Here is a 23,577-nt window from a genome sequence, read left to right as displayed (position 1 = left end):
TATTTTTTTAATTAATTAAATTCAGACTGTTACAGTACAGCAGCCAACCAATTTGAATAGTTAGGTTTTCAAGCTAAGAGAACAGCAAATACAGCAATATAACCTTAAATTACACCACAAAAAAATCCTCTAACATTAAAACATATTCTAATATAAACACTTGGGGCCCCATTTTCCCCCAGAGATTGCAGTCATCAGTAAGTTGGAGGAGCCCACCTTTGCTCACGAAACTTCAGGCTAACCTTTGGGTCCCCAGCCATTGTTGGACTATAACTCCCATCAGCCCCAGCCAGCATGGACAATGGTCAGGAATGCTCGGAATTGATATCCAGCAACATCTGGGGACCCAAAGGTTGGGAAAAGCTGCTGTAGACTAAGAAGCATGAACATAAATGGAATAAAAGCAAGCATCTTTTCTCAGCTACATGTAGCCCATAAGTGCTCTGGTACAGGGAGAACATTTCCCAACAATTTAGTACGGTCACATATTAATACTGGGGTGGGACATGGCACCCCAATGTAACAGCAACATAGCTTTTCAGAAAAGTAATGATAGGAATGAGGTGTGAAGGACTGAGTACCTTAAATATTGGAGTGCCCTTATTCCCACATGCACTATCCTACTGTCTTCCAAACAGACACTAACAAATATAAGTGAGCCTCTATGGTATTTCATTGCATGCACTCTACTTTTTTCACTGGAGGAAGGGGGAAGGAGGGGGAAGGGAAGCGGCAGGGAGGATTGCCTACAAGACATGTTTCAACAGATGCTTAGCCCTCATATTAGAATACTATCCTTTACAGACTTTTGTGGCTTTTCCTAGATCCTACATTCTAGATGGTTTGACTTTGGTCTCATGTGGCATCCAAATAGCATAAAAATATTTTATTTTGCTTTTCAAAGCCCTACAAAAGACAGTACTAAGGACTTAATCCATGTCTAAGGCAGCCACCAATACAAAAGATTTGCATTGGTAGTACATGCCCTGGTCTCCTCTCGCTTAGACTACTGTAATGCGCTCTACGTTGGGTTACCCTTGAAAACGGTCCGGAAACTGCAGCTGGTACAGAATGCGGCGGCATGTTTGATTACGAACAGCCGTCGACGCGATCACATCACTCTGGTGTTACAAGATCTACACTGGTTACCAGTTGTTTACTGGGCCCAATTCAAGGTGTTGGTACTAACCTTTAAAGCCCTATACGGTCTCGGCCCAGCTTATCTGAAGGAATGCCTCCAGCATCAACAAATATGCCACCTGACTAGATCAGCCACTCAAGACCTTCTCTCAGTCCCACCAGTCAAAACAGCTAGACTGGTGCGGACCAGAGAGAGGGCATTTTCAATCGTGGCCCCCAACCTCTGGAACTCTCTCCCTTATGATGTTCGCCATGCCCCCTCCCTGCCAAGTTTTCGCCAAGCCTTGAAAACCTGGCTATTCAGGCAGGCCTACAAGATCCCTGGGGTAGCCTAATTTTATTGGTTTTAGCTATGGGTGGGTTCGGTTTCATTTTATATTGTAGTTCTTGGGTTTTTATGTAGTTTGTATGTTGTATTTTAATTGATCTTGTACGCCGCCTAGAGTGGCCGCTTGTGCGGCCAGATAGGCGGCCTAGAAATAAAATTTATTATTATTATTATTTATACGTGTTCTATGGGGAAAAAACTTCATTACATAAATGCAAAGGGGATATCTAAAATGTATTATGCCAAAGCAATCTTAAACTTACCAGGGCAAACTGGTTGACTTGGACATAAAGCACCTCAACCTCTTTCTCAGTCACATCTGTTCCGAATCCTTTATACTCCTTGTAGGCTTCCAGGTAAGATCTCAGCCACTGCTCTTGCAGTTTTCTGCTTGGATAGAGGCTGTAGTCTACCTCACTCACACCTAAGAGAGAGAGAAAAAGCTTAACGTTTCCAGAAAAGTTTTTTTCTGTATTGCCATTAGCTAACATGCATAACAGACTTGGAGATAGAGATGTTATCATAAGGAACATCAAGGAAATTAAAGTACATATACCTAGCAAACACGTTATGCTTATTTTAGTACACTAAAACCAACTGCAAGTGGCTTCTTTTAGAGGGTGGGTTGTTCCACTGCTGTTATTTATGTGTTTTTAACTTTTGGTTTTTTATACTGGTTTTAACTTTTTTTATTGACTGTAAGTCACTTTGGGTTTTGTTAAGAAAAGCGACTAACATAATAAAAAAATTAAAAAATGCTACAAAAAAGCATGCACCTCAACGGATATTACTCCTGTGTAGCAATACCAAATGTATATTCTACCTATGCTTGTTAACTTTCACTGGTTTAATTTGTAGTAAGCCAATCCAAGCTTTAGTTGATTAACCATTAGTGGCCAATTTACATTAATCGGGCATCTTTTACACCAGAAGTTGCCAACTGCAGGACCTACAGGATCCAATATAGGACCCATATAGGACCCTATAGGACCTATACCTCCTATGGCATCCACAAAAGGCTTCAGTAAATATACCCTCAAAAAACCACAATACATGAGAGACCGTCTGCTCTTCCTGCTCGGTTCCTGTTTGCACTGGCTTGGTCTCTTCTACATTAAATACATATCTTTAAACATGCCTATATTTCACTGGATACCAGGACTGGACACTCACCCTCCTTTATGTTCAGAAGAAAGGAAAGGTACAAAGAGCATCTCTCTGTGAGCAAAAGTGTGGCAGTGGCTGATGTAGATGCCTCTCTCCCCCTGCCCCGCCCCCCCCCGCTGGCAGGGGTGGAGGCATACCTGCACTAATCTGTAATCCTAACTCTTTTCTGCTCTTGTAGATATGGCAGCCCCGCTCCCTAATTGCAAGCAATTAATTTGTTCAGAGATTAAACTAAAATGCTCTAACTAGTTGAACTGTAACCTGTAAGGAATGAACACACTTTATTGTGTGTCCATGCTGCAGCAATCACACATAACTGAGCTATCAACTATCTGCACATGCAGTGCATTTGCCAACACATTGTCATGGTATTGATGTAATTTCCCTACACTGAAGCAATACTTCTGTATGAAACTCTGTGTATAAGAAATAGAACACAATTAATAGCTTTAAAAAGGACATGATTTAATACCACCTCTTCCCTAATTGTCTCCTTATGCCTTCTCTCTGCCTAATCATGCTGCTGACTTGTTTTTTTTGGAGTACAACAGTTTACACAGGAGAAACATCTACATTATAAAAGCAGGGGCAACAGATACAGGAAGCTGAAAAACCTATAGCCAAGGATATATAACCTGTTCAGACATTTCCTCTGTTCAGTGGGATTAGGGACAATCTCTGAGATATACACATTTCCTCCTGGAGGCTCTCTACAGAATTCAATGTGTGTTCAAACCACAGTGGGATTATTCTTCCACCCCCACTTCAGTCATTATCCTGAGGGGTGGGGTGGGTGGGAAGAGGAGTAAGGACTATTCCTGCTTACAAAGGGAAAGGAGAGAAAACATCCATACAGACCCATACTGACTCCAGTATTAACAAGCTCTCACTAACAGAGCTGCAAATGAGACAATAGCCAAATCATGTTACTTAACTACCTGCAAATTCATTGAAGTGGTTCCCAATGTCATAAGCCAGGTAATTGTATCCAGAGTACTCATAGTCAATGAACTTACCTACACGAGACACAAAAAGCAACATTTGTGAGATCAAGTACAGGACAATACCCCAAATCTCACTGTGCTTTTTACCACTTGCCGGTATGCCAGCCTGTTGTGCTCAGTTACTTGCACTTTCAAGACATTCAATGATTAGGCTGCGTTTTATTTATTTAACAAACAGCTTTACTAAAGATAGTCACCATAGTCTTACTAAAGAGCTTAAGATCTTTAAGCATCACATTTGCTTTCCTGCCACTGGGGGGCATCAAGAATGAGAATGATTCTGTGTCCGAGTATAAAATACTTCTCTGATCAGCTAACATCCTTACAGGCAAGAGTTTTTAAATAAAAAATACTAGTAATTTTGCATGAGGGAATGTGTGCTGTGTTGTTTTTCATATCCATTTCTTCCTTCACACAGGATTGAACTCTTTTAAAAAGTTGTTACCTTGTTTACATTGAGGCACATATTCTCCCAGACAAACAGTTCTCTAGTATCATGAAAAAAGCTGCATAATCCATTCTAAAAACTAACAATCAAAGATAAATTACATAATCTTTCAATTAATTTTTCCTGACATTTTCATGATCCTCAAGTTTTAACTAAAATTTTGAAGAAACCCAGCAGCATCATTTGAGTTTTAAAAAACAGTATGGGCATATTTCTCAAACCCTGAAGTCTCAAACTTCTGCTTTTCTAGACTTTTGAGTGGGAGAGATTACTAGTACGACTGACTACGGAAAAATAGTGTGTTGTGATGATAAGCATTTTGTTTAAACAGAGTGCAATGTGACAGAAAGCATTAGGTGTTCTCATTGCAATAACATACCACTAGGAAGTCTTATCTATGCTACAAAAATCAAAGGGATTTAATCAGTCATTCCCCTCATCCAAGGGAACTTAGGGAATTATAGCTCTGCAAGGGGTCAGGAATCATAGCAGTTTTCAGCAGCATCACCATAACTATAGTTTTTTCAGGATTCTTTGGGGGAAGTTATGACAGTTAAGTGATAAAACCAATACAGGTTTGTAGCATAGATATGCTCTTATAAACGAGTTTTAGACTATTTAAAACCTTTCAAGTTTTTATAAGTTCTACAGAGGCTCCAAGCCTAGACCATACAGGCAAATCATTTAGACACTACAGGCAAATCATGGAGCTAATTCTTGTAGCCTCTAAATGTCTGCCATTTCCTAAAGTACTGCACTTATTTTAAAAAGATGTACCAATAAAAATGCACCACCCAATTCTGGTTTGATACTTGTTTTGTCATACAAGTGGAACTAACTTAAAAGAACCTCAATCATTTTTTTTTATACATATGTATACATTTTTAAAAATCCAATAAGGTGAAAGGCCTGCATGTATGCATAAGGCACATTATTTGCACTCACATTATACTTTGGAATATAGGTCTGCAGCACCATTATCACAACCACCTAACTGTTGCTTTTATTCAAATGCTAATGTCCAGGTATAATTAACAGTATTACAAAGTAAGAAAATGTAGCTAAGATACAGATGAGGCTGTTACCAGGCTCCGTGCTCTCCTAGGGGGAGGTGCATGCGAACAAGTGATGCGATAAACCTCCAGTCAGTGCCTTTAAGTAGCACGGTGCACGCCGCCACTTGGCAGCAACAATGGCATACCTAATCTGTAGCAGATGAAGAAAATTTGGCAAACTCATATTTGATAAGACACAAAACTTTAAAGAGAAAAGTTCTGCAATTCACGGCTCTTCCTTTTCTAGACTGACATTACAGTGGAACTCAGCCTTAAATTTCAAGTTTTGCAAGAAATACAAATGTTCAAGATGCACAGCTCCCTTTGATTTTGGACTTCAAGGAAACATGACTCTATCTTTACCTGTTTTTATTTACACCAAGAAGAAACTGCCCATTATGAAACACAACGGGACAGCAGGATTAGTAAGCATTATTAGTTCATGAAGGGCAGCCATTCTTGCCTGCAGTTATGTGTCAACTCCTCAGGGAAGTGGATTTGCAACATCTCTTTGAACTAACTAGTTTTAAATATTTCTGCTTGTATCAAAGGAATGTCATTACAGTTTAAGATGTGAGTAGAACTGAACTTGAAAATTATAACAAGAATGCCACTTACTGAATGCCCAATTTTGTGGCCAATAGGCTGTATCCAGTGCAGCACAAACTACTAGGATGTTTGTTTGTGTGGGTGTTTTACTATCCAGAGGGAATTCACTCCCCCCACTCCACATCCCAGGCCTGGTAGGGTTGAGAGAGCAGGAAATTTCTTTTATGCTTTCACTGCATTGAACAAAAACCAATGTTTTCAAGAACATCTAGTGGAAATTGAAAGTCACCATAACTGTTTCAAAAAAATCTGTGGCTGTTAAGTGATGAACAACCTTCACAGGGAAAGACCTACAAGCAAGAAAGATCACAAAGAGGAGGGAGAAGAGATACAGAAATGCACTCAAATACCTCATCAGTATACTATATTCGTGCTGGAAGAATTAAATATGAATGAAAGAGTTAGACTTCCACTGTTGCTTCTTAAAAATCTAGATGTCAAGACCTAACTACAGAGGACTAGCACTGGGACCAAGTACTAATGCTGTTCTGTAAGATTTCCCCCCCCCCAGAAATTATAGCTAGTAATTACAGATGTTTTATGAAAGGCAATACTGGATTAGTAAAGCAGCAAGAGTCAGTTTCAACTGACAGTGTGAACAAGTCCGGCTTGCCAACAGTTTCTAAAGCTCATTAATAACTATCAATTTTTTATGTGAAAAAGTTAAACCAACTTAACAAAGATCTATAACATTTTATGTATGAATGAAAATCAACCCAAGCTGGAAGCAGGAAATCTGTGAAATTAAAATCAGGCATATGTGTTCGAATAAGACATTTTGGACCCAAATTTTTGTGAGCTTTTATGAACAGACACATTCAAATATGTCTAATTTCCTATATCATAAATAATTGATATCTTTAAAAGGACTGTTTTAACATTAAAATTATATATCCTCAATAGGAATACCAATTTTTAGAATATCTACAGTTGCATGATCTAACAGCAAGATATGCAACGCTAAACGAAATCTATTTTTCCATCTTAATCTCATGTTTCTTAGCATTTGTCACCTGAAACAGTATTAAGAAATGTCACAGAATACACTAGAATAGGGAATAGCTTCAATCACAGAAAACCCTTAACACAGTTTAATACTCAAGTGAAAGCATATTAACAGTGGACTAAGTAGAACACATGATGCTTGAAAGAAAATGAGCTTAGTTTAGTAGTATTATTTTAGGAGCAAGAGCTTCTTAAAAGTAGCTTTATAAATTGTACGAATATACACTACTATGAGAAGTTGGTTGAATTTTCTCATTTGTGAAAAATCTGGCGAAGTACAAACTTTCCCCCCTATAATACTAAATACCTAATGCTCACATCCAGATCCCAGTTTGACATTTTAAGAGATGAAAGGTTATTTCATTCAATTAATATCTGTAGTTGCCTTATTGGATTAAGTAAGATCAGCATTTGGAAGTAACACCAAACGTATGAGGTTACTTTTGAAGCTACATGAATGAAAGCTACAGGTTTATGCCCTCGCCCTCTAGTTATAGCTGCCCCCAAAAGTGGAAGCATTCATTTGTCTCAATGAACCACAGTATGCTATTTCATCCAAAATTAGGACAAGTTGTGGTTAGATATGGCTTGAACCAACTTCAAAGAGTGGTTTCTGATCCTGACCTAAGCCTGCGGAACCATCAACATGAATTGTAAGGTTAACTGAATTTTTTAGTACAATTACTGATAAAACAGTTTTCACAGCTTTGACACGGACTCAAGAAAAAGAGTAGTAATTTGGTTCTTTTTAAAAAAATAGGTGAAACTTAAGAATTGGCTATCAATTATTACAATAAAAATACCTGATCCTGCATCCACCCCTATACAAAGCTTGCTAGAACATGCATTATCCTATTAGATTGCAGTTCAGTACGTATTTACTGCTGAAAATAATGCAACTTGGCTGGAAACCAAGTTTTAAACTTAAGTTACTATGGCTGTAATCCTAAACGCTTATTAGGGAGCAAGCCCTATTAAACATAGTGGGACTTAATTCTAAGTAAACATGGAAGTAAACAAGGATTGCACTATAATAAAAATTGGTAAGAGGAACAATATTAACCTAAGGAAATGTGAGTGTGTCCAACCATTTGATAAGCTGAAGTAAAAGGCACTGTGAAGTGAAGGAATTAAGAAAATGGCATTTTTAAAAAGTTTGCTAACTTTCAGAATAGTAATGAACTGTTCTAATCAAGAATATATAATGTCTCCCAACTACAGGACAAAGAGACCAAGTTAGATGACTGACATCTCAAGCAAAGCCAACATATAAGTGTTAAGAGCTAGGTAGGAACCACTCTCCTTTAGTAGTTAGTGTGATAAAATGAACTGCCAGAGGCCAACTTTTAACAGAGGTACAACTGAAAGGATTATCAAAGTGGCACATTGAAGTCATGAGTCAAAAGTTTAAAACTGTGGAATAAAAAGCCTTAAGTAAAAAAATAATAGTAACAAAGGGGAGAAAATCCAGAGAGAAAGTGCATCTTTGAAGTGTGCTGATTCTTATTTGAGTAGCTTGCAAAACATTTTTTAGCATGGGAGCAATATTTTAACTGCATTCTTTAATAATTTGTATTTTTCCACATGACCAGGTTATACTAAGTTCAGTTAAAGCTGAGTTCTCACTGCACAAGTAAATAGTTCCTCTTAAGACACTATTACGTACCAGTTTCATAAACACAGTGCCCAGTACAAGATCATACACAGCTTTAGGATTTTATTCATAGTTACAAGATTAAAGCAATGCTCAACATTTCAGCATTGCAAACGTTTCAAGCACGGCTGAAGCTAATTCACAAGACATCTTGAAATGGAAGTTAGCAAACGATAGCATGACTAATTGGGTAACTGTAACTATCACATGGAAAACACGGTCACAAAAGATCTGCCCTTAGTGTGAATCTTTAATGGATACAGTCTCACTACTACATTCTTGGTACTTTCCCCACTTTTAAAGAGTTGCAGGCAATTTTCCATATTTAGAATTCTCCCTCTCCCCCTCCCTGTCCCCAAGTGCTAAACACTCACACACTGGTTTTTGTAGAAATGCTGTTAAATGATGTACTGCTCTCACTGATTTATTCTCCACTCTGTTTACAAAAGAAAATGACAGCAGATTTGTTTGAAAAGTGGGAATGTAAAGCCTAAAAACTCTGACAATGTTCAATTCTGAACTTTTTGTCTTCAGTCCTTAGTAAAAATGGTTGTACCATGGCAAATGTCTATGCAGAAAAGTTACTTTCCTCAAATTTGAACAATTCACACATTAGTATCAATCAGGTTTACACATCTCTTCTCAGAACATTTTAATCTAGACAAGCCTCCCAAAGGGTAATCTTTGAGTCATCTATGGGTCAGAGGGCTCTTGTGATAGCAAACACTGCAACAGAATAGCTACAAGGAATTAACTTCTAGCCAAGGGTTGGAACCGCACAGACGGGTTCAGAGAAAGAGGCATTGGTGGACCTTTAACAGAAAGTTTGGGAGGCATTTGATTGTTTGAAGTGGAAAGGTTGAAAAACAAACAAGCACTGTAACTGTGCAAAATACATTAAATACTATGACATGCATAACAAGATGTTATATTTTTTGCACAGCCTGCTTAGGCTAATAACTACTTAGCCACACTAAAGACATATAGATTTGGGCTAGGAAAATCCAATGCATATGATTTCTCTCATGCCTAGAAATTTGATTCTGGCATCTGGGAATTTCAAATGCTCATCTACTTCAATTTTTAAGGGTTAGCTTGCTTCAACAGCAGGGGGAACTGTTGTAGAGAAAATAAAGAAGGTCTAGCTTTGTGTGTGGTTTCCTCAGAATAACTGATTTGGGTCACATTCAATCTATTTTTCCTGACAGAGCAAAGTTATCTGTTTCAATACACTGTCTGAAATCAAATTTCTAATTCCTAAATGCTACTTTCTCTTCAATATGAAAGAATGCATTTGATTCAGCTTGGACATAGGCCTAGTGCAGAGGTAATGCTGGTTCCCTGCAAGCCATGTTTTGCATATCAGAACCCAGTTTTGAGAATGCACATTCCTGCCCCCTTTTTCTCGAGAATTATTTCCTTTTCGCTTCCTAGAATTAACTACGGTTTTGTTACATGGTTTATGCACATAGCTTGCAAACTTCAAACCATGTTTTCAATCTCTGGTTTATAATGGAACCATTATTTGAAGTGGTGCACACAAAACACAAAAACATGGTTAATACCAGCAAGAGAGGGAAACTCACTCCCAGAAGGGCAGAAAGCATGAATTCCCAAGGCTACCTTTAAAGGAGTTAAAACATATCATTTAATAACGGAACGTTGGCACATCACCAAAATCAGCAATAAATAAGTTATAGATGATTCGTTTCTCCAAAAACAAGCATTCTTTTCCAGTATGGTTGAAACTGACAATGAAAATAAATCCAGTTACCCAGTTTCCAGAATACTCCCAACCTCAAATGTATTTACAAACAAATCTTGTAGATACCTATGTACCTCATCATCAGCGTATAAAGAGAGCCTTGGAAAGTATCTTTCCAGATACTTCACCATGTAGAATTCACCATGGAGAATTCCTCGGTGTCATCAAAATATCTGACAAATCAGAATACAAAGATAATACACAGTAACCTGGAGACATTTGCTCCCAAGGCTGTTGGAAACAGTAAATTTGGATCAAGGTCAGTTAGACATCAACATTAACACTGAAATTTCTGCTGTCAACACAATGGAATAATAAACTGCTACTATGGAAAAATATGTTTTCTACAAACTCTTAATTATAACTGATATTTTAAATAATATTTACCAGCAATTGTTCTATGGAACAACTACTATGACATTGAAAGCATGTATCAAGCAACAAAAGGTAATAAAGTATCAACAGTCAGAAGTTGTTTAAAACAAAGTACAGTTGTAATTATCCACCTCCCACTTTATTGCTGTTATTAGGCAATACAAAACAAGCCTTAAAGGTTACTTACAGCCATGTTCAATACCTACCTTGTTTTCCATTGTAGATTATATTTTTACACAACAGGTCATTGTGGCAAAGTACCACCGGGGAGCCCAGGTTGGACAGTCTCTCTTTCATCCACGCCATTTCCTCCTGAAGGATTTGAGGACTTGGTATATCAGCTAGAAACCTTTTGAGTTTGAGAACAGGGAGGGTATGCATATAAATAATCATTTCAAAACTTTTCTACAGCATTGAATAGCTCTCAACACTTTAATCAGAAACATGGCTTTCTCCATTCTCTTATTATATCAGCGGTATTATTCAATAAACTTTACATACAGGCATACCCAGCTTTAACATACGCAATGGGACCGGAGCGTGTATGTAAAGTGAAAATGTACTTAAAGTGAAGCAAATATCTATGCATGTTCTGCACCGTAATCGCCACTAGATGGCAGTAGCGTCATGCCATTAAGTGTCCGTAATTGCGAAGCACGCGTATGTTAAGCGGGGTATGGTGGCGTATGGAGCACGTACGTTATAGCAAGGTGACGTTAAGTGAAGCGACGTTAAGCGGAGTATGCCTGTACTATGTTAAAGCCTCCTAAGCTACATTAAAGAGGCCACAGGTGTATATTACATTTCTAAGATGAAGATGGACAATATCCGTTTAACCTTTCCATATTCACTAAAAAACTTTAGAATAACACAATCAATAATGGAAATAGTTTGGGCACTCACCTTTTGTGCAGTTCCTCATCTGCAAATTCTGTTGGTATGAGAGAGAAATATTTTCCCATCTTCAGCCACAAGTTAGATTTGGGGATCCATCCATTGTGAGCATGAATAGCATGTATTTTAGCAAGTTGTCTGGCTATAAGCCTGCACAAAAGTGAAGTTTTCACTATAATGAATCATTTTTTATAATTACAAATATATTGCCTCAACTGAGCTCAGAACAATGAGAATCTATTAGAAGCATGATAATGGAGTAGGAAGAGGTAACAATATTTTGTTTATTATCAAGTGGCAGTTTAAGCCCCATTTGTCCCAGCAGGCCTTTGGAGGAGTCACACCATTTGTAGAATGTAATGGTAATTATTACTGTGCATTGTATTCTGTATTGTGGTTCTAATTTTGCTTTTAAAGCTGTATTTTTTATTGTTTCCCACCCTGGGTTCTCATGACAGAAATGGTGAGGTATAAAAATGCTATTAAAAAGCAAAACAAAAAGTCAGTGGTAGTTTCTTTGGCAGTTGATGTCATGAAAGATTGAACTAACCAGCTGGAGACTGAATCCAAACACATCAATAGGAAAACTGAAATGGGATTAGATGTATAGCCTGTTCTGGATGGGTTTATGCTCCCCTTGAAAGAATAAGCCCACAGACTGGGAATGCTCCTGGATGGTCAGGTGATAGCTGTGGCAAGTAATGTTTTTGTGCAGCTTCTGCAAGGCCACCAGTTGTGCCTTCCCCTTGAGAAGATGGTGAAACATCTTGGTAACATCCAGGTTACACTATTGCAACAAAGCCTCAAATCCAGTACAGTAGGGCCCCACTCATACAGTGCGTTATGTTCCAGACCTCCACCTAAAAGTGAAACCCAATGAAAAGCGGAACTCCATCAATAAAATGGTGCCCAACGCCCGAAAAACACTGTAAAAGCAGAACAAGCGCTGTATGAGTGGGGCCTTACCCTATTTGAAAGCTGCTGTATTAGCGGAACACTGAAAAGCGGGCCCCTATTGTACTAAGAAGATTAGCAACTGTCAGCCAAGCAGTCTCGTCACAGCAGGAGAGAAGAAAAATAAATTAAGTCCCAACTGTCTCTCTTATGTTCCTAGAACCATCACTGACTGAAGTAATCAAGGCAGACAGACTGCCTTCACAGTAGGCTAATACAGGGCTCCCCCAAATCGTCTCCAGACATTTTGGACTTCATCACCCTTAGCCGTGCTGTCTGGGGCTGATGGGAGTTTTAGTCCAGAACATCTGGACTAGGTTGGGGAAGGCTGGTCTAACAGATTTAAAGAAGCAACTATTATATTCAGATATCAATGTATAATGTTCCACAAAGTCACATTTAAGTGGCCCACACCTATATTCTACGAGAGTTCCAGGCACAGGAAAAGGATGGAACAAGACAGAGAACGTAAATGGTCAGGTATCTTTGGGTCCCACAGGATGGCCAAATTAGAGAAAATAAATTAACTGGAATGAACATGTTGCAAGAGAGACAAAGAAAGCTGGGGTAGGTCAAGTCCATGAAGTGACTTTAAGGGAAGCCAAGGTAAATGTGCCAGATGCAGAAGCAACGGAAAATCAGCAAAGATATTTGAGATGGAGCATCATATGGTTTAAACAAAGTGAACAAATTGTTTTGGCAACAGAGTGAGGGACAGAAGAGTAACAAAAGCAGGTCAGAAAAAAGAAAGGTATAGTAGTTAAGATGGGAGATGATCACAGTATGAATCAGCGTTTTAGCCAAGAGAGAGGAATGACTGGGTTACAATTCAGATTGCATTGTGACAGCTGTTTATATTTATGGCCAATCCTCTCTATTCATCTTCAAAAATAACACTCTTTGGAGTGGGACATCACATACCAGAGAGCACCATGGAATATGCAAAATGATGATGTAGCTAACACCACTCTCAAAAAGAGGAAATTAAATTCAGCAGGGCTGAAGGGCTTACCGAAATATCTCTGGGTTGCAAACATGTTCTGGATCCAGTGCTTCTCCTTGCATGAACTCATAGCATAGGCCATTACTGAAAGTACAGTAAAGCTGTGGTGCGCAGCCATGGGCCTGCAACACACGGAAGCTCTTCACTTCTTCCTCTCGATCAACTAACAGCTCCGTTTTATTTCCATAAATTCTAACAAGGACAACATCATCCATTTCCTCACCCACGTAACAACCAATAAGCTTATTGGTGATTCCATCTGTAAATATCTAAGGAAAAGTAATTTCAGATTTTATTTAAAATATTAATATAAATATTCTACTCCACTATTTCACTATAGTGCTGAAGGAGGCTCACAAACAATGGGTTGGATCCAAAAGATGCCTTTCATGACCACAAGGTCCGCCAATCCAGCAGTCTCCCACAAATGGAGGAAGGGGACAAGAAGTGATTTGATCATTCCCTCTCTTTCTGGCAGTCCCTCTGCCACTTTTCCATGCAGACTGAGGGGAGTGATGCAGGGGCTGTTTCCCCCTAACCAGCTTCTGCTCACGGAAGTCTCTGCTGGATTGAAGCCTGTTTGACAAGCAGAAGGGCACCTTTGGATCCAATTTACTATCATAAAATTAAGAATCAAAATCTAATAGAACAGCAGTAAAATCCACATTAAAGCCAGTAACAACCACCCACAACAGCAGCAAAATGCATCTAAGAAAAGTCCACTGAATTTATTTATTTATTGTATTTATATACCGCCCCATAGCTGAAGCTCTCTGGGCAGTTTACAGTAATGTCAAAAAATTCTCCAGTAAACAGAATAGTTTTAAACTGGTGTCTAAAGTCCAGAGAAGGCACTAGCATATAGAAAAGAGGAGGGAGTTCCAAAAGCAGGGTACCACCACAGTTAAGACTGGATTTAACACCACCTGATGAATCCTGGCAGCATGGGGTAGGGCGAGTTGTATGCAACACCATTTAGAACAAGCCAGATTTTATTGCTTTGGTCAAATTGTAACACCAAATAGTGCCTCAGTCTTATCTGGACTGAAGTTCAGTTCACTGACGCCCATCTACCCATTATCAAATTCAGACACCTGTTCAGGACATTCACAATCAGTGGCAAACTGATGGCCCCCAATTCAGATAACCTCTTCCAGCAATTTCATATAGATAACATCATGGGAGACGAGATGGAAGCTGCAGCGTCCCATATCATAGCAAGGGGTAGAACAGCTACCTCCCCAGGTCACCTTCTGGAATAGGCCTGTTGGATAGGAAGAAAACCAACTGAGCAAAATGCTCCAATTCCTTCGCTAGTCAGCCTGTCCAGAAGGATATCATGGTCGATGAAACTGAAAACAGATTAAAAGTTCAGGAGAATCAACAAACTTATTCCCCCATTTATCTCAGAGAAACCAGAGTGAAGCACATCTAGGCAATCCACTTCACCAAGGAATGCCTTAACTGGCTGCAGGGTGGTATTTGCAACCAGACAATAGTGATCTAAATCACCTGGATCCTGGAAAGGCATCTTCAGGAATGGTTATCCTTCAAAGTGGTGGATATCACTCCCTCCCCAATGAATTATTTACTGATTGCTGGACCAAAGTGATCACTTGCACCCCAGCCCGAGGTACTCAAACAGGATTCACAACAGTAGCAGGCCACATCGCTCCAACATTCTCAGGCTGCAATAACCAAAATACATCCAAGCATTTGAAGAGACCAATCTCTGGGAACATTCTCTGAACTACAGAGCAAAACCCAAGTCAGAACAGATGCACGTGATGTGATCTGTGAAATTGCTTGTAAAAAAGTTACAGTTGCCCCTGAGGGTTCAGATACAATAGCTTGAGGGGTCAGATAGAGAAAAACTTTCACTACTATGAATATCTTTGCTGGCTGGCTTTGAACAGACGTGATGGTGGTACAGACATACTTTCACTGACATAGGTCTAAAATGTTCTCTCTAGCCCATATCCAGTCAGGTTTTTAATATAGTGGGATAGCACTTTTATCTTATGCCCCTTGACCTTTCTAAACCCTTGACCTTTCTGTATTTCTTTTGTTGCACCTCCTTAGATAAAGGTGTTGAGGACTACTTCTTAGTCTAGTATTTTTTAAAATTGTATGTTACAGAAATGTTTTTATTGTGAATTTAATTAATGTAGGCTGTTTCAACTGGGGTGTAAACCTCAAGAAAGGCAGGCTCTATACCTTATAAATAAGATTGGAGGGAGCTCACATCCCACCTGGTAACATCTTCACTCAAAGGAAAAAATTAACTGCACCCGTACTTGGACTTTATGTTGACAAATCAGCTAAATCAAAATATTAACAGCAGCCCAGTTTAGGTATATGCTAATACCATCAGAAACAAATGACTGTTTACAGTGATGCAGTAAATGGAATGGAAAATGTCATCCTGAAGTTACCCAGAGTGGGAGGAAAGTAACAGTAATCGTACCAGCCTTTTTGTTGTTGTTGTTGTTATGTGCCTCCAAGTCGATCACAACTTATGGCGACCCTATGAATCAGGGACTTCCAAGAGCATCTGTCATGAACCACCCTGTTCAGATATTGTAAGTTCAGGTCTGTGGCTTCCTTTATGGAATCAATCCATCTCGTTTGGCCTTCCTCTTTTTCTACTCATAGAATAGTAGAGTTGGAAGGGGCCTACAAGGCCATCGAGTCCAACCCCCTGCTCAATGCAGGAATCCAAATCAAAGCATTCCCGACAGATGGCTGTCCAGCTGCCTCTTGAATGTCTCCAGTGTCAGAAAGCCCGCTACCTCTCTAGATAATTGGTTCTATTGTCGTATGGCTCTAACAGTTAGGGAGTTTTTCCTGATGTCCAGTCGAAATCTGGCTTCCTGCAACTTGAGCCCATTATTCCGTGTCCTGCACTGTGGGACGATTGAGAAGAGATCCCAGCCCTCCTCTATGTGACAACCTTTCATGTACTTGAAGAGTGCTATCATATCTCCCCTCAGTCTTCTCTTCTCCAGGCTAAACATGCCCAGTTCTTTCAATCTCCTCATAGGACTTTGTTTCCAGTCCCCTGATCATCTTTGTTGCCCTCCTCTGAACCTGTTCTAGTTTTTCTGCATCTTTCTTGAAGTGCGGAGACCAGAACTGGATGCAGTATTCAAGATGAGGCCTAACCAGTGCTGAATAGAGGGGAACTAGTACTTCACTTCTGTTTTTCCAAGCATTATTTTTTTTTCTAATGAATCATGTCTTCTCATGATGTGTCCAAAGTATGATAACCTCAGATTCATCCTTTTAGCTTCTAGTGATAGTTCTGGTTTAATTTGTTCTAACGCCCAATCATTTGCCTTTTTCGCAGTCCATGGTATCCGCAAAGCTCTCCTCCAACACCACATTTCAATGAATTGTTTTCTCTTATCCGCTTTTTTCACTGTCCGACTTTCACATCCATACATAGAGATCGGAAATACCATGGTCTGAATGATCCTGACTTTAGTGTTAAGTGATACATCTTTACATTTGAGGACTTTTTCTAGTTCTTTCACAGCTGCCCTCCCCAGTCCTAGCCTTCTTCTGATTTCTTGACTATTGTCTCCATTTTGGTTAATGACTGTGCCAAGGTATTGATAATCCCTGACAAGTTCAATGTCCTCATTGTCAACTTTAAAGTTACTTAAATCTTCTGTTGTCATTACTTTAGTCTTTTACTGTAGTCCTGCTTTTGTGCTTTCCTCTTTAACTTTCATCAGCATTCATTTCAAATCATTACTGGTTTCTACTAGTAGTATGGTATCGTCTGCATATCTTAAATTATTGATATTTAGCCCTCCAATTTTCACACCTCCTTCATCTTCATCCTGCTTTCGGTATGATATGTTCTGCATATAGATTAAATAAATAAGGTGAAAAATACACTCGTCTCACACCCTTTCCAATGGGGAACCAATCGGTTTCTCCATATTCTGTCCTTGTAGTAGCCTCTTGTCCAGAGTATAGGTTGTGCATTAGGACAATCAGATGCTGTGGCACCCCCATTTCTTTTAAATCATTCAATAGTTTTTCATGATCTACACTGTCAAAGGCTTTGCTGTAATCTATAAAGCACAGGGTGATTTCCTTCTGAAATTCCTTGCTCTGTTCCATTATCCAACACATGTTTGCAATATGATCTCTGGTGCCTCTTCCCTTTCTAAACCCAGCTTGGACATCTGGCATTTCTCACTCCATATATGGTAAGAGCCTTTGTTGTAGAATCTTGAGCATTACTTTACTTGCATGGGGTATTAAGGCAATAGTTCGATAATTACTGCATTCTCTGGGATCCCCTTTCTTTGAAATTGGGACATATATGGAACGCTTCTAGTCTGTGGGCCATTTTTTAGTTTTCCAAATTTCTTGACAGATTTTTGTCAAAATTTGGACAGATTCAGGCTCAGTAGCTTGTAGCAACTCTATTGATATGCCATCCATTCCTGGTGATTTGTTTCTTTCAAGTATTTTAAGAGCAGCTTTCACCTCACATTCTAAAATTTCTGGTTCTTCATCATATGGTTCCTCTGTGAATGAATCTGTCATCCTGGCATCTCTTTTATAGAGTTCTTCAGTGTATTGCTTCCATCTTCCTTTTATTTCATCTCGGTCAGTCAGTGTGTTCCACTGTTGATTATTCAACATCCCTACTCTTGGGTTAAATGTCCCTTTCATTTCTCTAATCTTTTGGAACAGGGCTCTTGTTTTACCCTTTTTCTTGCTCTCTTCTATTTCTATACAGTAACTACTGTAATAGTTTTCTTTGCCCCTACGTACTAGTCGCTGTATTGTTGCATTTAGGGTTGTGATTGTGTTTCTATCTCCTTTTGCTTTCCTTCTATCTTTAACCATTTTAAGAGTTTTTTCAGTCATCCATTGACGTCCTTCTCCCTTTTTAACTAGAGGTATTGTCTTTTTGCATTCTTCCCTGATAACGTCTCTGACTTCATTCCATAGTTCTTCTGGTTCTCTGTAAACTTAGTTTAAAGCCACAAACCTGTTCCTTATTTGATCTTTATATGCTTCTGGGATGTTATTTAAATTGTATTTTGGCATTATGATTGCTTTGTTGTTCTTAAGCTTTACTTTGATTTTTGATACGACCAGTTCATGATCTGTACCGCAGTCTGCTCCTGGTCTTGTTTTCGCAAAGTATGGAACTTCTCCATCTTCTGCTACCAATTATATAATCAATTTGATTCCTATATTGACCATTTGGTGATGTCCAGGTGTACAGTCGTCTTTTTAGTTGCTCAAAAAATGTGTTCGCAAGAAACAAATTATTGGCTTCACAGAATTCAATCAGCCTTTCTCCTGCTTCATTTCTGTCTCCTAGGCCCCATTTCCCCACAATCCCTAATTCTTCTCTGTGCCCTGCTTTTGCATTCCAATCCCCCATGATTATCAACACATCTTGTTTTGGTGTGTGACCAATTTCTTCCTGTTCTTCTGCATAAAATCTTTCCAATTCCTCTTCTTCTGCATTTGCCATCGGAGCATAGACGTGGATGATGTGGTTATGTTGATAGATTTCCCATTTAATCTCATTGACATAACTCACTCAGACCTTGTGTTGTAGCTCCTAATTGCTCTTGCTACATCACTTCTCACTATTAAAGGAACCCCATTTCTTCTTAATTTCTCATTTCCTTCATAAAATATTTTGTAGTTGCCTGATTGAAAATGTCCCATTCCTGTCCATTTTAGTTCGCTCACACCAAGTATTGTAATGTTGATGTGTTTCATTTTTTGCTTGACAATTTCTAACTTTCCCTGGTTCATGCTTCTCACATTCTATGTTCCTATTGTATGCATCGTACAACTCCGGACTCCCCTTTCGCATCTGTGCACATCAGCCTCTGGGCTTCCTTTCGGCTTTGATCCAGCTGCGTCATTAGTCACAGCGCTACTCGTACTTGTCCTTTGTTCTTCCCCAGTAGCTTGGTGAGTGCCTTCTGACCTGGGGGGTCTCATCTTCCAGCACTATCTCGTGTTGCATTTTGGATACTCTGTTCATATGGTCTTAGTGGTAAGAGATATTCAGAGGTGGTTTACCATTGCCTTCCTCCGAGTTTGGATGCATCTTAGTCTGGTGTTTCAGCTTTGACCATTCTGCCTTGGGTGCCCCTGCTAGGAGTCTATTGGTCTAGACTGCTGATGGCATTGCTCTCAGCTTCTTCAACAATCTCAAACCCCCTCACCACGTTAAGGTGTGCATCCTAGAGGGTACCAGCCTACTTTTATTCAATACTATAGAAACAAAAGGATACAAGCAAACAGCAAATATGGCAAATTAAAAACAATTTTTTTTTTAAAGGAGACATTTCTAAATGTCAGGATACACTAGCTATGCATATGAAGATGCTGAAATGTTTTCCAGAATGAACTAACACTTTTGGAAAGAAACAGACATATTTGACTAATATGTTGCTATAAGAAGCAATATGGCTTCTCAATGTAAGCATGGCTGGAGAATTTAAACTGTGAGAACTCCTGCTTTAAAAAGATTTCACAAAAGGGTGGACCGCAGTCAAACACTTATTCTTGCTTTTAAAATATCATCTTTCACCAAAATACTTCCCCACAAGATTCAACACAGAAATTCATGAAAAATAGTAATACTAGTTTTGCTTCATAGAGGGTAGATTTAATAATATTTACAAACTTCTACTAATTTACTGAAAGAATAGTTACTATTACAAAAAAGATCAATTCTGTGATTCATTGAAATCTACAATTAAAATGTAGACATAATTTAACTTATCCTGTTAACATCTTGGCATTACCGTTCTATTTCTTTGACTACTAGAACATATTGTCAAGGAACGTCAGATTTTTACACTATTTATTCTTATTGCCTCCTCAATTCTAATACTATTAAATTTAATGGGCACTATATACAAGGAAATTAGATCCACAAACTCCAGTAATTTAAGTGCTGTAAGCACCATCCGCCACCTATTTGTATCATGCTGTTATAAAACCACTTCTTCTCAATCTTACAACTTTGAAATATGACATTTCAAAACTAATAAATTGTATTTAGATGGTTGCTAAATTTTCTACAATGGAAGGCTAATAGGCCACAGATTTATTTTAAGAAGGAACTAAAGGAGAGGATGGCAGTGGGAAAAATGCAGGAGTTTACAAAATTATGGATGCTGTGGAGTAAAATGGAAAGCTGGCTTTTCCATGAAGTGCTCTTTTGCTCAGTGTAGGGTGGAACATATGGCCATACCCTGGGGGTATAACCTGAAATGTTCTCTCTTCTAGTTGGCCATTGGTAAAGGGTTTCCCCCCCTAATTTTGACCCAGCCTTCCAGAAGAGAAGTTGACCCTCTACTGACAAACTTTCTAATCAAGTTTCCCTTCTCAGTCAACAAAAGAGTAAAGCATACAAGCAAGAGATATTAAGAAGAGGACACTCAGTGCAGGCGTTGCCAATTCACTGCCTACAGGCACCATGGAACCTTTAAGGCCTTCAGTGGTACTCCCTGCAGGTAGCCCAGAATATGCGCTTTTTTTTTTAAAGGAAGTCTCTGGTACCCTTCTAAGCAATTTATGTGAAATGAGCCAGCCTGGCAGCTCCTGCCTGTCAGTGTTACTAATCAATGAGTAAAGTCAGATCTGTGATTGATAGGTGAGTTGTTTTGACACTGGGCAATAGGAATCCTGAGGTCCAAAAGAGCTGCTGTTCTGCCCTTCGTTTTAGTGCACTTTCTCCCCTCAAGTTCTTGGAATATCCATAGTTTGCCCTTCCTTTTTCCCTAGCAACCAGGATGAATCCTTCCTGTGCTGGGTTCACCTGAGATCAGTTAGTGCCTAGACGTTGTTTGCAAATACTACTACACAATAAGTGTGGGCAAATGATAAAGAATCCCCCTCCCCCAAAAGAGGTTTAGGCATGTCTCCTGCTTTGCAGGAGCTCAAGAACAGGGCTCATTAAGAATTCACTGTATAGTTAACTTACAGTACGATATAAAAGTCTTTGTGCTTAATGGGGCTTAATTTCAGGTAGGTGGGTACAGGATGGCCTAGACTTTGATTTAGGATTGGTATTGGGGAAAATAGGGTTCCTGTGCCTTTAACAGCTATATGGCAAGCAAAAATTCAATAGGCCAAGCTTTTTCTAGTATGGAAATACAATTAGGGGAAAAACTTCACAATGACTACTCTCTAATTTTGTTTATGCCATGCCCCCATGGCAGCCATTTTGTGTTATGCCACACTCTCACAGCAGCCATTTTGTGACTAGTACCCCCCTAGCAGTCCCAATTTGAAATGTGCCCTCCAATCCAAAAAGGTTGGCAACCCGTGCCCTAGAGAGAGGGGGGAGAACCACCACTTGTGGCACATGCTAGAGTACTTTCCTGCAGAAGGATACCTCAGCCGAAGCAAATGTGTTCACCTTGTAGTGTTTGATGAACAGAGATGGAAAAATCCAGGTGGCCACCTTGGATATGTCCTCCAGAGAAAAACATATTATATCTTTACCCACTAGAACTTGTCATCCAATGATGCTGTTTGGAGGTAGGTAAAAAAAAGGAAGAATTTCTCATACCAGAATTAGCTTACAGAATTTATTACAAGAGGGCTTGACTGCCATTAGCTTAGAATAGACAAATGGATGTGTCAATGGCTATTACCTAGGACAACTAAGAACAAAGTCCCTGTTCAGAGATGGTACAACTCTAATATCAGATGATAGGAACAAAAAGAGTGCTCACGGTCATCATGCCTCTCTTGCACATTTGACAGGGCTGCCAACCATTAAGCCGGACTAGACAGACCTTTGGTCAGACACAGCATGACAGTATTTATGTACTTCAGGATCACAGTCGGTATCAACAGTAAATTTTGTCTCTTGGTAAAAGATAAAACCAATATTCTCATGTGTTACCAAGGAACCATTTAAAATAAATGTTATTTGAAGTTACTGGCATTCACAAAAGACTATACAGTTATTAAGATCATCATTGGTATGCTACTTGAAAAAAATAATGTTTCTATTAAGCAGTAGCATAAATTATTAAGTATTAAGAACCCTTTCCATGGGTTTTATGTCCAGGAATAGTTATGCCATGGAGTGCCTTTAGGATGCAACTGAAAACAGTTTAATCTGCTTTTTATCTCATTTCTCATTGATTGATTGATTTTTGTACATTGCTGTTTTGGTTTGAACTATATTGTCATTTTAGTTGTTGTTTTATTATACTTGTGAGTTGTCCCGAGGGGCCAGGATACACATTGTTTTACAAATAAATCTTCAGCTCTCTCAATATTCAAGCATAACACAATATTTCCCAGAGGAAAATAATGTATTCTGATGTGAAAACTGTATTGCCTAACACAATGGCATGGTTACCAGAGCGTGATACTGCCTTAAGATGCTGAAGAAAGCCTATGAATTACAGAAGGAAACACATGAAAAGTCCTGCTCATGTTAATAGCAGAGGCAGACTAATGGTATTAGACATTAAGATAATGATCTTCAGCCGTTTTATGTATTTATTTTGAATTTATGTTGTTACATAATCCTGAAATTAAGATGGGTAATATGGAATACAAAAATATGAGATGAATTGCTGAATTAATAATATGACTGTGTACATTAAGAAATTCTACATTCCTAGAGATTACCTAAGTAAATGCAGTCAATTTTGACTATTTCAAGTGTAAATAGCTATAGTCACCTGCCATTTTTCTTGCTCCAGTAACTAAGAGCCAGGGAGGTCAAATTAGCAGAGTAGTTTAATGACAAGACCAAGCAATGGATGACTTTCAGTTTTTATCCCAACAAGTGTTTAAATTTTTAAATAAATGCTGCATGAATATTGCCTGTAAAAATATTAATTTGACTCTTTCAATGAGCCCTGTCTTCTGAAGACCACAGATGTGGTGGGGAACCTATAGCCTGATTCAATTAAGCCCTCAAAGCAGACACTGCAGCCCACTCTGAATGGACAGTGAGCAGCGCCCAACTGCACAAGCAAGTACGAGCACCAGCAAAGTAGTGAAATAGCAGTGAGAAGATACTGCAACAGCTTTAACTCCACACCCTGTTCTTCTCCCCTCACTAGTAAGACCACATATGCCTAGGGCAGTGTGGCCAGGCTGGGGGAGGCAGGTGTGTGCTCTTCCTAGAAAGAAAGAAAG

The 23,577-nt window shown here is 39.0% G+C and overlaps 1 protein-coding gene across 2 annotated transcripts in view; it reads right to left on the bottom strand.

Moving 5' to 3' along the window:
* Nucleotides 1–23,577, bottom strand: part of ETNK1 (ethanolamine kinase 1) — a 47,697-nt gene that overhangs the window by 8,488 nt on the left and 15,632 nt on the right. Inside the window, exons 2-6 of one of the 2 annotated variants that reach the window (XM_061638406.1) lie at nucleotides 13,411–13,670; nucleotides 11,454–11,594; nucleotides 10,757–10,899; nucleotides 3,574–3,651; nucleotides 1,732–1,892 (exon numbers count right to left, since the gene is read on the bottom strand). In XM_061638406.1, the coding sequence (XP_061494390.1) occupies nucleotides 1,732–1,892; nucleotides 3,574–3,651; nucleotides 10,757–10,899; nucleotides 11,454–11,594; nucleotides 13,411–13,670 (783 nt within the window). The remainder of the gene's footprint in view (nucleotides 1–1,731; nucleotides 1,893–3,573; nucleotides 3,652–10,756; nucleotides 10,900–11,453; nucleotides 11,595–13,410; nucleotides 13,671–23,577) is intronic. The other variant, XM_061638405.1, reaches the window with a different exon arrangement.

This window comes from Rhineura floridana, chromosome 8 (assembly GCF_030035675.1).
Source record: "Rhineura floridana isolate rRhiFlo1 chromosome 8, rRhiFlo1.hap2, whole genome shotgun sequence".
Taxonomy (NCBI): Eukaryota; Metazoa; Chordata; class Lepidosauria; order Squamata; family Rhineuridae; genus Rhineura; species Rhineura floridana.
Note: the sequence above shows the minus strand (reverse complement) of the source record. Positions and strands in the feature narration are given on the sequence as shown.